The sequence below is a fragment of the Staurois parvus genome, unplaced genomic scaffold (genome assembly GCF_062004578.1).
Source record: "Staurois parvus isolate SC_StPar_1 unplaced genomic scaffold, SC_StPar_1.0 ptg000151l, whole genome shotgun sequence".
Lineage (NCBI taxonomy): Eukaryota > Metazoa > Chordata > Amphibia > Anura > Ranidae > Staurois > Staurois parvus.
The window spans coordinates 3,133,822-3,146,511 of NW_028317947.1; the positions used below are offsets into that span (position 1 = coordinate 3,133,822).

The 12,690-nt window shown below is 43.7% G+C and overlaps 1 protein-coding gene across 1 annotated transcript in view; it reads right to left on the reverse strand.

The window, feature by feature from the left end:
* SKAP1 (src kinase associated phosphoprotein 1) overlaps positions 1-12,690 on the reverse strand; it is a 551,061-nt gene that overhangs the window by 132,477 nt on the left and 405,894 nt on the right. The window contains exon 5 of the mRNA XM_089674345.1: positions 3,079-3,144. Within this exon, the coding sequence (XP_089530471.1) occupies positions 3,079-3,144 (66 nt within the window). The remainder of the gene's footprint in view (positions 1-3,078; positions 3,145-12,690) is intronic.

Consider the following 12,690-nt stretch of genomic DNA (forward strand, 5'->3'; position numbering starts at 1 on the left):
GATGTGCTCGAAATACTGTTGGATGAAGCACTGGCTCAGAGACCAGTCATGTAAATGGCATCTTCTAAAAGTCCTCAGAGACTGCATTTATAAATCTCCAACCTCTCCTTGCTATTTCATTAAACATGTCACAGACAAGCACAAAACAACATTCTTTTCCCACCTCATGGTATGCTGCATGATATCTCCTGAACAAGATTCCATCACTGTAGCGAAGAAGATTTTGCACAAGCAAGCATGCAAATTATGACTACCAGGCTGTGCTTCAATAATGACTCAAACTGTATGTAGACCCAAAAATTAACCTCTCTTGTTTGCTCCTTTTTGGTCTACTAAATATGCAATTGAAAGCCTTTCATTATATCTGTTAAATAAGTGCAAAAAGTACCTGTTGATTAAAATCCTTTTTGTACTCATACAAATCTTTTTCTTGGAATTCATTAAGGAGATCTTTGGTTTATACTGCTGCTTATGGGAGGATTTGGACACTGGCGAACAAAAAGATATTGGCCAGCCTAGTAAAACCCTTCCCACTCTAAGCACGCCTCAAATTTTGTAACAAAGCAGTGCCCAGAGCAAAGTCATAACCACTGAGGGTGGGACCTGTGTCCCTCAATGAACTCCAAAAAAGAAGGATTTTACACTGAGTTCAAGAATCCAGTTTTCTATATTGTTCATTGAGGGACACTGGATTTAAAGATATCTGGGACATTCACAAGCAGTCTACATTAGAGGTGGGTAACACAGCAGCAAATGCTAACAGGGCCACTACAACACAACAGAAAAAAAAACTGGAGAATGTCTACAGGTTAGAGGAGCTTAAGCCCAAAGATAAAGCCTGAACTTTTACATAGTACAACGTAAAGAAATGTGAACAGAAGACCAGGTGGCAGCCTTGCAAATCTGGGAAATATTGATCTGATATCAAAAAGCCCAAGAAGCACTCACAGGTCTAGCAGAAAATTGCTACTACATCCATCGAACCTGATATTGATGCGTTTGTTTATGAAAAAGTGTCAAATAAGGCACTAGTTTTATGTTGCCCTCTTTTACTTTTATAATATAAAATATTTTTTTTTCCCCTTACGGGAACCATCTGATATGGCAAAGAGAGAGTCCATAATTGAAACAATGGCTCTTAGTTAAACTTATATAGCACACATGACTACCAGACAAAGAAGAGAAATTGCCCTCTGATGTACTAGAGTGGGAAAGAAGGTTGGAAGTATATGGTCTGGTTTGAGGTGAAAGGCTGAAACCACCTTATGAAGGAAAGAGGTCTCTTGGCCTCAACACTACCTTGTCTTTACGAAAAAGTTCTTTGCAAGATAAGGCCACCACTTCAAACACGCACTTTGCAGAGTTGATGGCAACAAGTAAAGCAATCATGTGAGTAAGAGTGGAAAGTGTAATATTGTTTAAGAAGGTCAAAAGACGGTTTGTGAATTCCAAATTTCAATCCCATGGAGAGACGGAAGAACCTACAGGGGAAACCACATAATTGACACTCTGTCCAAAAGTCTTAATCAAAGAATGGAAGGCTATCAGTCTCTGAATCAAAAGTGCCAAGAGTTTTCACTTTGTCACTTGCAATTAAGAGCAGTGGCAGGAAGGTGCTACCTTACACTGAATGGTGGAGACAGAGAACAGAGAGTGCAAATGTGCGACACTCCACCTAGTCTTTAGATTTTTAATTCTTTCTCTGGAAACCAACAGAAAAAGGCAGCAGTAGTGGTTCTAAAAAAGAATTAGCTCCCAATGCTTACCCCACATGGCCTACATATAAATGAGTACTTCAGAGACAGGCTCATACTGGAGCCAGAGCTCTAGACTTGGAAAGTGGTCTGTTGCGAACACAGTACACGAAGGTCTGGCAATACACAAAAATGGCTGGTAAAAACGGTCAAACTTTTCAAACTTTCCTCCCCACTCATTCTCCTGGTCTTCTCTCTCCCCGTTCTCCATCCTGCCGGCTGCTGCAGGGAATCTATTCAGGATAGAGAGCAGGGAGAGAAAAGACCAGGAGAACAAATGCCGAGGAAGGTTATGTTGCAACGGTTGTGACTGTCTTATTGGTCGCATGCTGAACTTCTCCATGTTGAGGAGGATTATGCCTTTATTCAGTCCACCCGCTTACTGAACAGATAGCCGGCATGAGAGGAGAGAAGCGCTACGGGGCACCAGAGGAGCAAGGGGGGGGGGAGGGGGTGGCGGAAAACTGCCTGCACAGCTATTGCCTGGGAGTCTGTGACTTTCTCTCTTTGAAAGCGGAAAAAAATGGGCATGCTTAAGGATTTGAGCAACTTTGACAAGGGCCAAATTGTAATGGCTAGACAACAGGGTCGCGACTGGGATGTTCCCACTCTGCAGTGGTCAGGTCCTATCAGAAGATGTCAAAGTAAGTAAAACCAGCAAACCGTTAACAGGGTCATGTGAAGCCAAAGCTCTAAGATGCACGTAGGGAGCAAGGACAGTCCCATATAGTTCAATCCAATAGAAAAGCTACTGTAGCTCAAATGGCTGAAAAAGTTAATGCTGGTTCCAATAGAAAGATGTCAGAACACACAGTGCATCTCAATTTGTTGCGTATGGTGCTGCATAGCTGAAAACAGGTCAGGATGCCCATACTAACCCATGTCCACAGCCAAAAGCACCTACAATGTGCACATGAACTTCAGAACTGGACTCCAGAGCAATGGAAGAAGGTAGCATGGTCTGATGAATCATAATTTTATTTATATCATGTGGATGGCTGGGTGCGTGTGCTTTACTTACCACTATGGGAAGAAGACAAGTTGGTGGAGGCAGTGCGATGCTTTGGGCAATGTTCTGCTGGGAAACCTTGGGTCCTACCATTCATGTGGATGTTACTTTGAAGTTCATGTCTCAATGGACCAAGGTTGTTTTGGGGGCAAAAGGTGACCTACTCAATATTAGACAGGTGGTCATAAGGTTATGGCCAATTAGAGTATGTATGTATACATCAAAAGTTCAGTATGCAACTACACAAAATTACAGCAAGATTCAAGAGTGGTCACTTCCTGTGAACAATTCTGCAAAAGACACACATGGCTGTACCTTTGTTTCTTTTTTCCAGATAGCCTTGCTTCAAAAGTTTATCAGGTTCTTCTATATCTTCAGATTCTGAAATCAAGAGATTTTGGTATTAGTTTATAGAACATTTTAATATTTTAAATATTAATTTAAGAATTACTACACACACTCAATTTACATCAAAACTAGTGCCATAAACCCAGTAGATGAACAAGCATTCTTTAACTATAATCACCAAAGATCCATTATCTCCTGCATTCAAAGACTCAGATCAAACAGGCGTTAGTGACAAGCAGCGTGTTCTGTGTGCATCCGCTGGTGATCAGAGGTTGTGCAGCTCTATCATGAAGCTGGGGAAGCTTAATAAAACTGTAGAGGAAGATGAAAGAAAGAGCGCACAAACCTTGCGCATTACCTCAATAAATAGTGACTAATTTTATTAATAAGGAAATATACTCACAAAGTGATGGTATAACAGGCATAAGTAACCATAATCCAAACAGGGTTACAGGTAAATCAAAAAGGGGGGGGGATGAAGGCTAACGCGTTTCGAAGGGTGCTCCCTTCTTCATCAGAGCTGGGTTTGGCAGATAGAAACTTCAGTATGGCAGAGTTCCCATGGCAAGGAGATATTCAGCCACTGAGTGTCAGTATTACAGCAGTTCAGCCTCATTCAGCAAGATGCACGACGTCCACCAACCTCCCTCAGCACCCGGAGAGTCCGCCCAGAGACAGGCCGAACTGTGCATGAACTCGGCGTCACTGCCCTTATTAATAAAATTAGTCACTATTTATTGAGGTAATGCACAAGGTTTGTGCGCTCTCTTTCATCTTCCTCTACAGTTTCTTTAACTATAATAACAGTGCAAGGTTATTTACCAAAACCTCCTTGTGGGAACCTCTAAGCCCAGCCAACCAGCTGCCTTGCCTCCAGCTTGATGTCACAAATGATATAGCGCCTGTAATTCAGATTCTCTCTTCCCCACCTTTAACACTGAGGTCTCACAGTTGGCAATATCTGATAATCTCACAAAAAGTTGTATATAGGAATTCTGTCAGATGACAACCTTCCTGTAGAGATTGTTGGGGGTTCCTTGAGATGTGGCTGATTGACCTCCCATCAGATGGTACCTGCACAGTTCTAGGGCCAACACAACTTAACAGAGTCAGCAGCATGATGCCAATTATATTTCTAGATGTCTGTTAGGTTGGCATTCTGATCATCACTGCAAATGTTGCATTCTTTCCACTACTATCAATGGGGTATTTTTCCAAAAGAACCCAGATAAATTGGTTTAAGCCAGGGTTCCTCGAGGCCAGGAAATTATTTTAGGGGTTCCTCTGGAGGAAAGGGGCTTGGAACTGCTGGTTTAAAATGTATGTATAGATAACATGGTTTTTTAAGATACAATAGGTTCCTTAGAACCATAGGGTTCCTCGAGAGGTTGATGGGGGTTCCTTGAGATGTGGCTGATGACCATCTGATGGTACCTGCATAATTCTAAGGTCAAGACAACTTTGCAGAGTCAGCAGCATGAACCAATAATATGCCAAGCTGTCTTTAAGGTTGGAGAGAAAACAAGAAAGTGAGCACTCCCACATCAGCAGCCAATGCACCCAAGGCAATCACAGCAAAAACCTTCAAAAACACACAGAAAATAAAGTGCGGCGCTAATAAATAAGATATGAGACCCGTAGACCCATATAGGTCTCAGATAGTCTAAAACAGTGGTTCTCAACCTTTCTAATGCCGCGACCCCTTAATACAGTTCCTCATGTTGTGGTGACCCCCAACCATAAAATTATTTTCGTTGCTACTTAACTGTAATTTTGCAGTGGGAGGACTAGCGCCCCATCATTGGTGTCAGTGGGAGGAATAGTGTCCCATCATTGGTGTCAGTGGGAGGAATAGTGCCCCATCATTGGTGTCAGTGGGAGGAATAGTGCCCCATCATTGGTGTCAGTGGGAGGAATAGTACCCCATCATTGGTGTCAGTGGGAGGAATAGTGTCCCATCATTGGTGTCAGTGGGAGGAATAGTGCCCCATCATTGGTGTCAGTGGGAGGAATAGTGCTCCATCATTGGCGTCAGTGGGAGGAATAGTGCCCAATCATTGGCGTCAGTGGGAGGAATAGTGCCCAATCATTGGCGTCAGTGGGAGGAATAGTGCCCAATCATTGGCGTCAGTGGGAGGAATAGTGCCCAATCATTGGCATCAGTGGGAGGAATAGTGCCTCATCATTGGCGTCAGTGGGAGGAATAGTGCCCCATCATTGGCGTCAGTGGGAGGAATAGTGTCCCATCATTGGTGTCAGTGGGAGGAATAGTGTCCCACCATTGGTGTCAGTGGGAGGAATAGTGTCCCATCATTGGTGTCAGTGGGAGGAATAGTGCCCCATCATTGGTGTCAGTGGGAGGAATAGTACCCCATCATTGGTGTCAGTGGGAGGACTAGTGTCCCATCATTGGTGTCAGTGGGGGGAATAGTGCCCCATCATTGGTATCAGTGGGGGGAATAGTGCCCCATCATTGGTATCAGTGGGAGGAATAGTGCCCCATCATTGGTGTCAGTGGGAGGAATAGTGCCCCATCATTAGTATCAGTGGGAGGAACAGTGCCCCATCATTGGTGTCAGTGGAAGGAATAGTGCCCCATCATTGGTATGAGTGGGAGGAATAGTGCCCCATCATTGGTATCAGTGGGAGGAATAGTGCCCCATCATTGGTATGAGTGGGAGGAATAGTGCCCCATCATTGGTGTCAGTGGGAGGAATAGTGCCCCATCATTGGTGTCAGTGGGAGGAATAGTGCCCCATCATTGGTGTCAGTGGGAGGAATAGTGCCCCATCATTGGTGTCAGTGGGAGGAATAGTGCCCCATCATTGGTGTCAGTGGGAGGAATAGTGCCCCATCATTGGTGTCAGTGGGAGGAATAGTGCCCCATCATTGGTGTCAGTGGAAGGAATAGTGCCCCATCGTTGGTGTCAGTGGGGGGAGGAATAGTGCCCCATCGTTGGTGTTAGTGGGGGGAGGAATAGTGCCCCATCGTTGGTGTCAGTGGGGGGAGGAATAGTGCCCCATCGTTGGTGTCAGTGGGGGGAGGAATAGTGCCCCATCGTTGGTGTCAGTGGGGGGAGGAATAGTGCCCCATCGTTGGTGTCAGTGGGGGGAGGAATAGTGCCCCATCGTTGGTGTCAGTGAGGGGAGGAATAGTGCCCCATCGTTGGTGTCAGTGGGGGGAGGAATAGTGCCCCATCGTTGGTATTAGTGACACAAATGATGGGGCACTATTTCTCCCACTGACACCAATGATACTTACCTTGCTGACTCCTGCTCCAGCCTGGGCTCGCTCTCTCCCTCTCCCATCTACAGCCTGCATACCTGGCTGCAGCAGGAAAATTTGCACTTACCTGTCAGCTGTCTTCCTTCTCTGGCCTCTCTCTTCACTCGTTCCTGCAGCTCCCTCGATCTTCTTCGATCTCCGCGCGCTGCCGCTCGGCTCCTCCTCTCCAAGCTCCACCTTCTCGCCGGTGATTGGCCGCCTGTGTGCCTCTCCTGAGCTACAGTTCCGGTGGCCAATCAGCGGCGAGGAGGCGGTGACAGGGGCAGCATATCATCCCGCCCACACATCGCCGGAGACAGCAGCGGTGTCTCGGTTCCTAAGACCATTGGAAATATGTGTTTTCCGATGGTCTTAGGCGACCCCTGGGAAAAGGTCGTTCGACCCCCAAAGGGGTCGCGACCCCAAGGTTGAGAACCGCTGGTCTAAAAAGACACTGCGATATATAATGACTAATACTTTAGACAAATAATGTAAAAAGTAATGTCCAGGCGAATAAACGCAGGATCTTGCATAAAAGCTAGTAAGCCCAGGATCAAATGGTAAAATTGCGCACTCACCGGACGCGCTATATAAAAGCGCATATGTAGTATGATCCCTGGAAATCCCTCATCAAGCGGGTACAGTGGGTAACCATCCGGGAACAGGCGATTCTTGGTAAAAAAGGAACAGCTTCCTGGATCTCTGGATTTGGAAGCTGTTCCTTTTTTACCAAGAATCGCCTGTTCCCGGATGGTTACCCACTGTACCTGCTTGATGAGGGATTTCCAGGGGTCATACTACATATGCGCTTTTATATAGCGCGTCCGGTGAGTGCGCAATTTTACCATTTGATCCTGGGCTTACTAGCTTTTATGCAAGATCCTGCGTTTATTCGCCTGGACATTACTTTTTACATTATTTGTCTAAAGTATTAGTCATCATATATCACAGTGTCTTTTTAGACTATCTGAGACCTATATGGGTCTACGGGTCTCATATCTTATTTATTAGCGCCGCACTTTATTTTCTGTGTGTCTTTAAGGTTGCCATTATGACCATCACTGTAAGGATTGCATTCTTCCCACAACTATCAATGGGGTATTTTTCCAAAGGAACCCCAATTAATTGGTTTAAGTAGGGGTTCCTCAAGGCCTGGAAACTATTTTAGAAGGTCCTCTGGAGTAAAGAGGATTAGAAATGCTGGTTTAAGTGTACAGTCATTTATTTATTTTTTTTCAGATAGAGTAGGCAAGGTTAAACTCTCTTTTAGGTGTATGCATAACGTCCCTTTTACTCATCCACCTCTGAGCGCATTAAAACCACACCCACCAGTCTCCACCACTGCAGACTTCCACCCCTAATGCAGACATGACCAAGTTCATCAATATTCTACCACACATGGGAAAAAGGTTAATAGTTTTTTCATAATCAGACCCAGAGATGTTGTCAATAATAGTTATGGACTGTTTTCTGTGATCTTACTGTAATGTTCTACAATATCTGTGATTGTCAGTTCCACAGAGGTTCGTCACATATGAAATATATTTACATTGTACCAAACTGGACCAATGTAATGAAGATCATATCTGGAGTTCAGCTTTAAATGTAACCTGTACTGAGAGGGTATGACGGCTGCCACTGCTGAACTTTCCTTTTAGGGCCAGTTCACATTGGGAATCGCAAAGGAAGGTACTGTGCATTTCTGTGCAACTCACATGCAGTTCTGTGCAGTGCAATTTTGGCTGAAATTGCACACCAAATGTAGCACGTGCAATACTTTTATAAACCTCTGTACCATGCGATCTGGTCCAGAAAAACGCACTGCATTTTTGACCTTCATTTGGGGTGTCATTAACTTAATATTGACACTTGCTGCACATAAAAATTGCAGTGCATTTTAACCTGGTGTGGGAAACACGCACAGAACATGGGTTTCCCCACATCACATTCTGGTGTGAACTGGCCAGGGAGGCCCAAATCCGGGCTGTTAAATGTACCCATTTAGTTGGGTGGTCCCCCATGGACTGCACAAGTTAAATGCTAGTTTGACTGGGGAGGGGGAGGAATAATTACAAATACTTACCTTATTCCTCGTTCTCTTGTCAGCTGGCTCTCTTCTACCACTGTCCAATGCTCTAAAGTTTGCCATCCTCCCATACAATGCAAGAATGCTGGTTTTGCATTGTATGAGAAGACATCAGAGAGCTGCAACCAGCCACATGCAGACTGTCTTTAAAGATGTTCCCTGAACCATGCTTGCTCTGGACTGTACTCGGACTGTTTTCTGATCTTATTGCAAATTATCCTAATAGGAAATGTTGTTATTAGATGGTTTTTATTGCTTACTGTAAAACAGACAAGGGCACATGCACAAACAGGGAAGAATTTTACAATGAGCAGGTGAGATGGTTCTTCGGGTTCCCAATGCAGGCAGGGCTTGCATTTCTCTTAAGTGACAAAGGGTTCCTGCTGTTATATGCAAAGGTACTGTAAAATATGGAGTCCCCTCCTAATAAAAATAAATTTCTACATTTCAACAACAACAAAAATTGTAGTAAAACACACTGACCTATATATGTACCACATATATAAACATTAAGTCAATAATTAGTGTCTGAACTTTTCATGTCACGTGTCCAGGAAAAAAAACTGGTCATACATACCAGAGAGAAATGTAAATTAATTTAGATCTCCCAGCACCCAGGTCACTAGATTTATGATCTTGGCATCTCTCTGGACACAGAAGTGTTACAGTTGGGCAGCCAAGCAGTTAACAAAAAAAAAAATTAGCATGGAAATTAAAATTCAAGGCAGCTTATTTAAACTGCGGTGCATATTTATGGAATATTTAGTATTCTGGTATGTGGCGTGCACAACATGGGAGGAAATATGAATATTACATTACTGTCCCCGAACCAGCATCCAGGACCCTGCTGGCAAGAGCATAACAAATGCCGCAGTAAAAAGTTTTATTTAGACGTTAAGTCTCCCGCCCGCAGCAGGATTTCGGAGAGCGTACCGCACGCGACCATCACAACGCACTCAGGAATTGAATTACCCAGGGGGGAGACACTGCTGATGAGCTTTGCTGCGCTTATTTAATTTCATTTACTTTCAGTCCATTAGCAGCATGGGGCTTTCTGTATCCCCACAAGAATGTCACAGGCATGAAAACGCTGTATAAATTACCGAGAGATAAACCCTAAACTCACTGCTACACGTACATGATGAGAGGTTCACTCAAAGGTCTGACCCCCTCTACTCTATGCTTTTACTTTGTTTTTAATATCAAAGATAAGTATTTTTACCAGCTTTAACAATTCTTGTTGTTTGCTATGAAGATTAAAGAAACTCCACTGAAAATGATAAAAAAATGTTTGCAGTAATTCTAGACTTCATCAGTGGCCCCCATCCAATGCTCTATTGGTGTCGTCCATCCAATGCTCCATCGGTGTCGTCCATCCAATGCTTCATCGGTGGCCTCCATCTAATGCTCCATCGGTGGCCTCCATCCAATGCTTCATCACTGTTGTCCATCCAATGCTCAATTGGTGTCCTCCATCCAATGCTCCATCAAGGTCCTTCATCCAATGCTTCATCAATGTCCTCCATCCAATGCTCCATCAGTGGCCCCCATCCAATGCTCCATCAGTGGCCCCCATCCAATGCCCCATCAGTGCCCCCCATCCAATGCTCCATCAGAGGCCCCCATCCAATGCTCCATCAGTGGCCCCCATCCAATGCTCCATCAGTGGCCCCCATCCAATGCTCCATCAATGGCCCCCATCCAATGCTCCATCAATGTCCTTCATCCAATGCTTCATCAATGTCCTCCATCCAATGCTTCATCAATGTCCTCCATCCAATGCTCCATCAGTGGCCCCCATCCAATGCTCCATCAATGTCCTTCATCCAATGCTTCATCAATGTCCTCCATCCAATGCCCCATCAGTGCCCCCCATCCAATGCTCCATTGGTGTCCTCCATCCAATGCTTCATCAGTGCCCCCCTTTCAATGCTACATCAGTGTCCTCAATCCACTGTTTCATCAGTGTCCTCTGTCCAATGTTCCTTCAGTGCCCCCCAACCAATGCTCCATCAGGGCCCCCTCATGCAATATACAGTAGCTCCTTTACACCAAACAGTGAGACTACTATTGCCTTTTTAATATTTAGGAGGAAAAGCAATAAAAATCTGAATAGCACATATTATAATGTGAAACAGGTAAAACTCAGTCTATAATCAGTTTTACAAAAATATGAAACAAAAAGAAAAATTGACAAACCACTGGGATTACTCGATCTTAGTTTTCAAAAGAATATTGCAACTCCATGATTTGCATAATGTATATGTATTTTTTTAACTTATGCCAGTCTGACCATTAGGAGACTAAACAAACATTTTTTGAAAGATTTAGTTGATAAAGCTACTATTTCCTTATTCTAAAAATATATTCTAGGCAGCGGTGGTCAACTTTCTTGATCTGGGGCCTCAAGTGCAGTCCGCAACGTCACAAAAGGGCCGCACATAAAATCCAGTGAAAGTTCATTATCAGACACACAAGAGGATATAGTCAAAGCCGCTATAGGCATTATACAAGAGACGGATAGAGACTACGGACATAGTACAAGTGATGGTGAGAGACTGCCAATATGATACAAAAGATGGTCAAAGACTGCTGACATGCTGCAGGAAACTGTCAGAGACTGTGAACATGCTATAGGTGTTGGAGACTGGGGGCATACTTCAGGAGACAGTCATGGAGAGGAGAGATATTACACGAGTCTGCTATAAATTGCTGCTATAACAGGGCAATAGGGAAACACAGACCCCGAGGCTGCCCAAAAAGTGCCAAACGGCTGCATGTGGCTCCCGGGCCACAGGATGGGCACCAGGGTTTTAGGGGGTTAATTTACTAAAGACAAATAGCCTGTTCACTTTGCAAGGATTTTTTTTTACGTAGCTTAGTGAATGTGGTGAAAATTATCTCAGCAAAGAATTGCAAATCAAAAGTAATGGAAAAAAATATATATTTTTGCTTGTACGTGATTGGGTGATGGACGTCAGCAGAACTTCACCTCATTTATTAATCACTGGCCATTAAGCTACATATTGAGAAATGATCGGAAGCCTTAAAGTGTCACTAAACCCACATCATAAAAAACTACCAATAAATGATGTATTACATGCTGTTCATACTCACTCAGTCACTATGGGATTTGTTTTCTGTATTCTGCAAAAAAAAAAACTGGTTGCTGATCTTTAGCTACCCATCCTGTCCATGTCCCCAATGCAGCTGGGGATTTTTCAGAGCAGTGTTGGCAGCTCTGCACATGCTCAGTTTTTAGTCAGTTTCTATGCTAAGCATTTCCTCCCCACCACATCTGAGCAGCCCATGTGACTATATATGACATATGTGGGTGTATAAACAGTGGTAATTGACAGTCTACTCCCTCCCTCCTCCTCCATGCATACTAACCAGCTAAACACAATAGGGGTGGGATATTACATCTTGGTTGATGGAGGCTTCACCTCCCTGTTATTCTAAGACACAGGTTGGAGGGGCGTGATACAGCTGGTGACTGGCAGAAGTCCATCAACACCATGTTATTGCCAAAAAATAATATAGATTTGATTTCAAATATACATATTTGTATAATTATTTAAAACAGTTTATTGATATTAACTATGTTTGCTCTGTATTCCAAAGACTGTTTTTTTTTATTTTGAACATGTGACCAACAGCAGAAGACTAGAAGCTCCTCCTGCCACTGTTTCCCTGCAGACAGGCTGAGAAAGAGCTGGGTCATGTGACAGGGAAATACAAATTAAACAGTGTGTGTTTAGTATCACAGGAATAGAGACTGGTGAAGTAACAGAGTGCACCATGAAGACACCATCATGCTGCAACCACAATTATGTACACAGCTCCGGAGCCTAGACTTGTAAAGGTACACAACTGCATTAGAATATTAATCTCACCACTTACATTTGGTGATAGTATACCTGCTGTCACATTTATGGAATTAACAAGCACTGTACATGACCAACTTAAAGAAAAACTAAGGGGAATATTATTAGTTTATTTTTTAGGGGGTGTTAGAGCTTGGAATAAAAGTGTATATTCAAAATTTTAAGTAGCCACTAGAACCAAAAGAGAGGGGACATCTTCCAATGGTAACATTTGTTCCTGTGACAACTAAGACAGCATTTTCTTCAAATTGCAAAGGAAAGGAATTCATAGGAAATCTCTCTAAGGAGATGGCTTGGCACATGCCACAGAAAAATTGGCAGCAATTTAAACCCTCCCATAC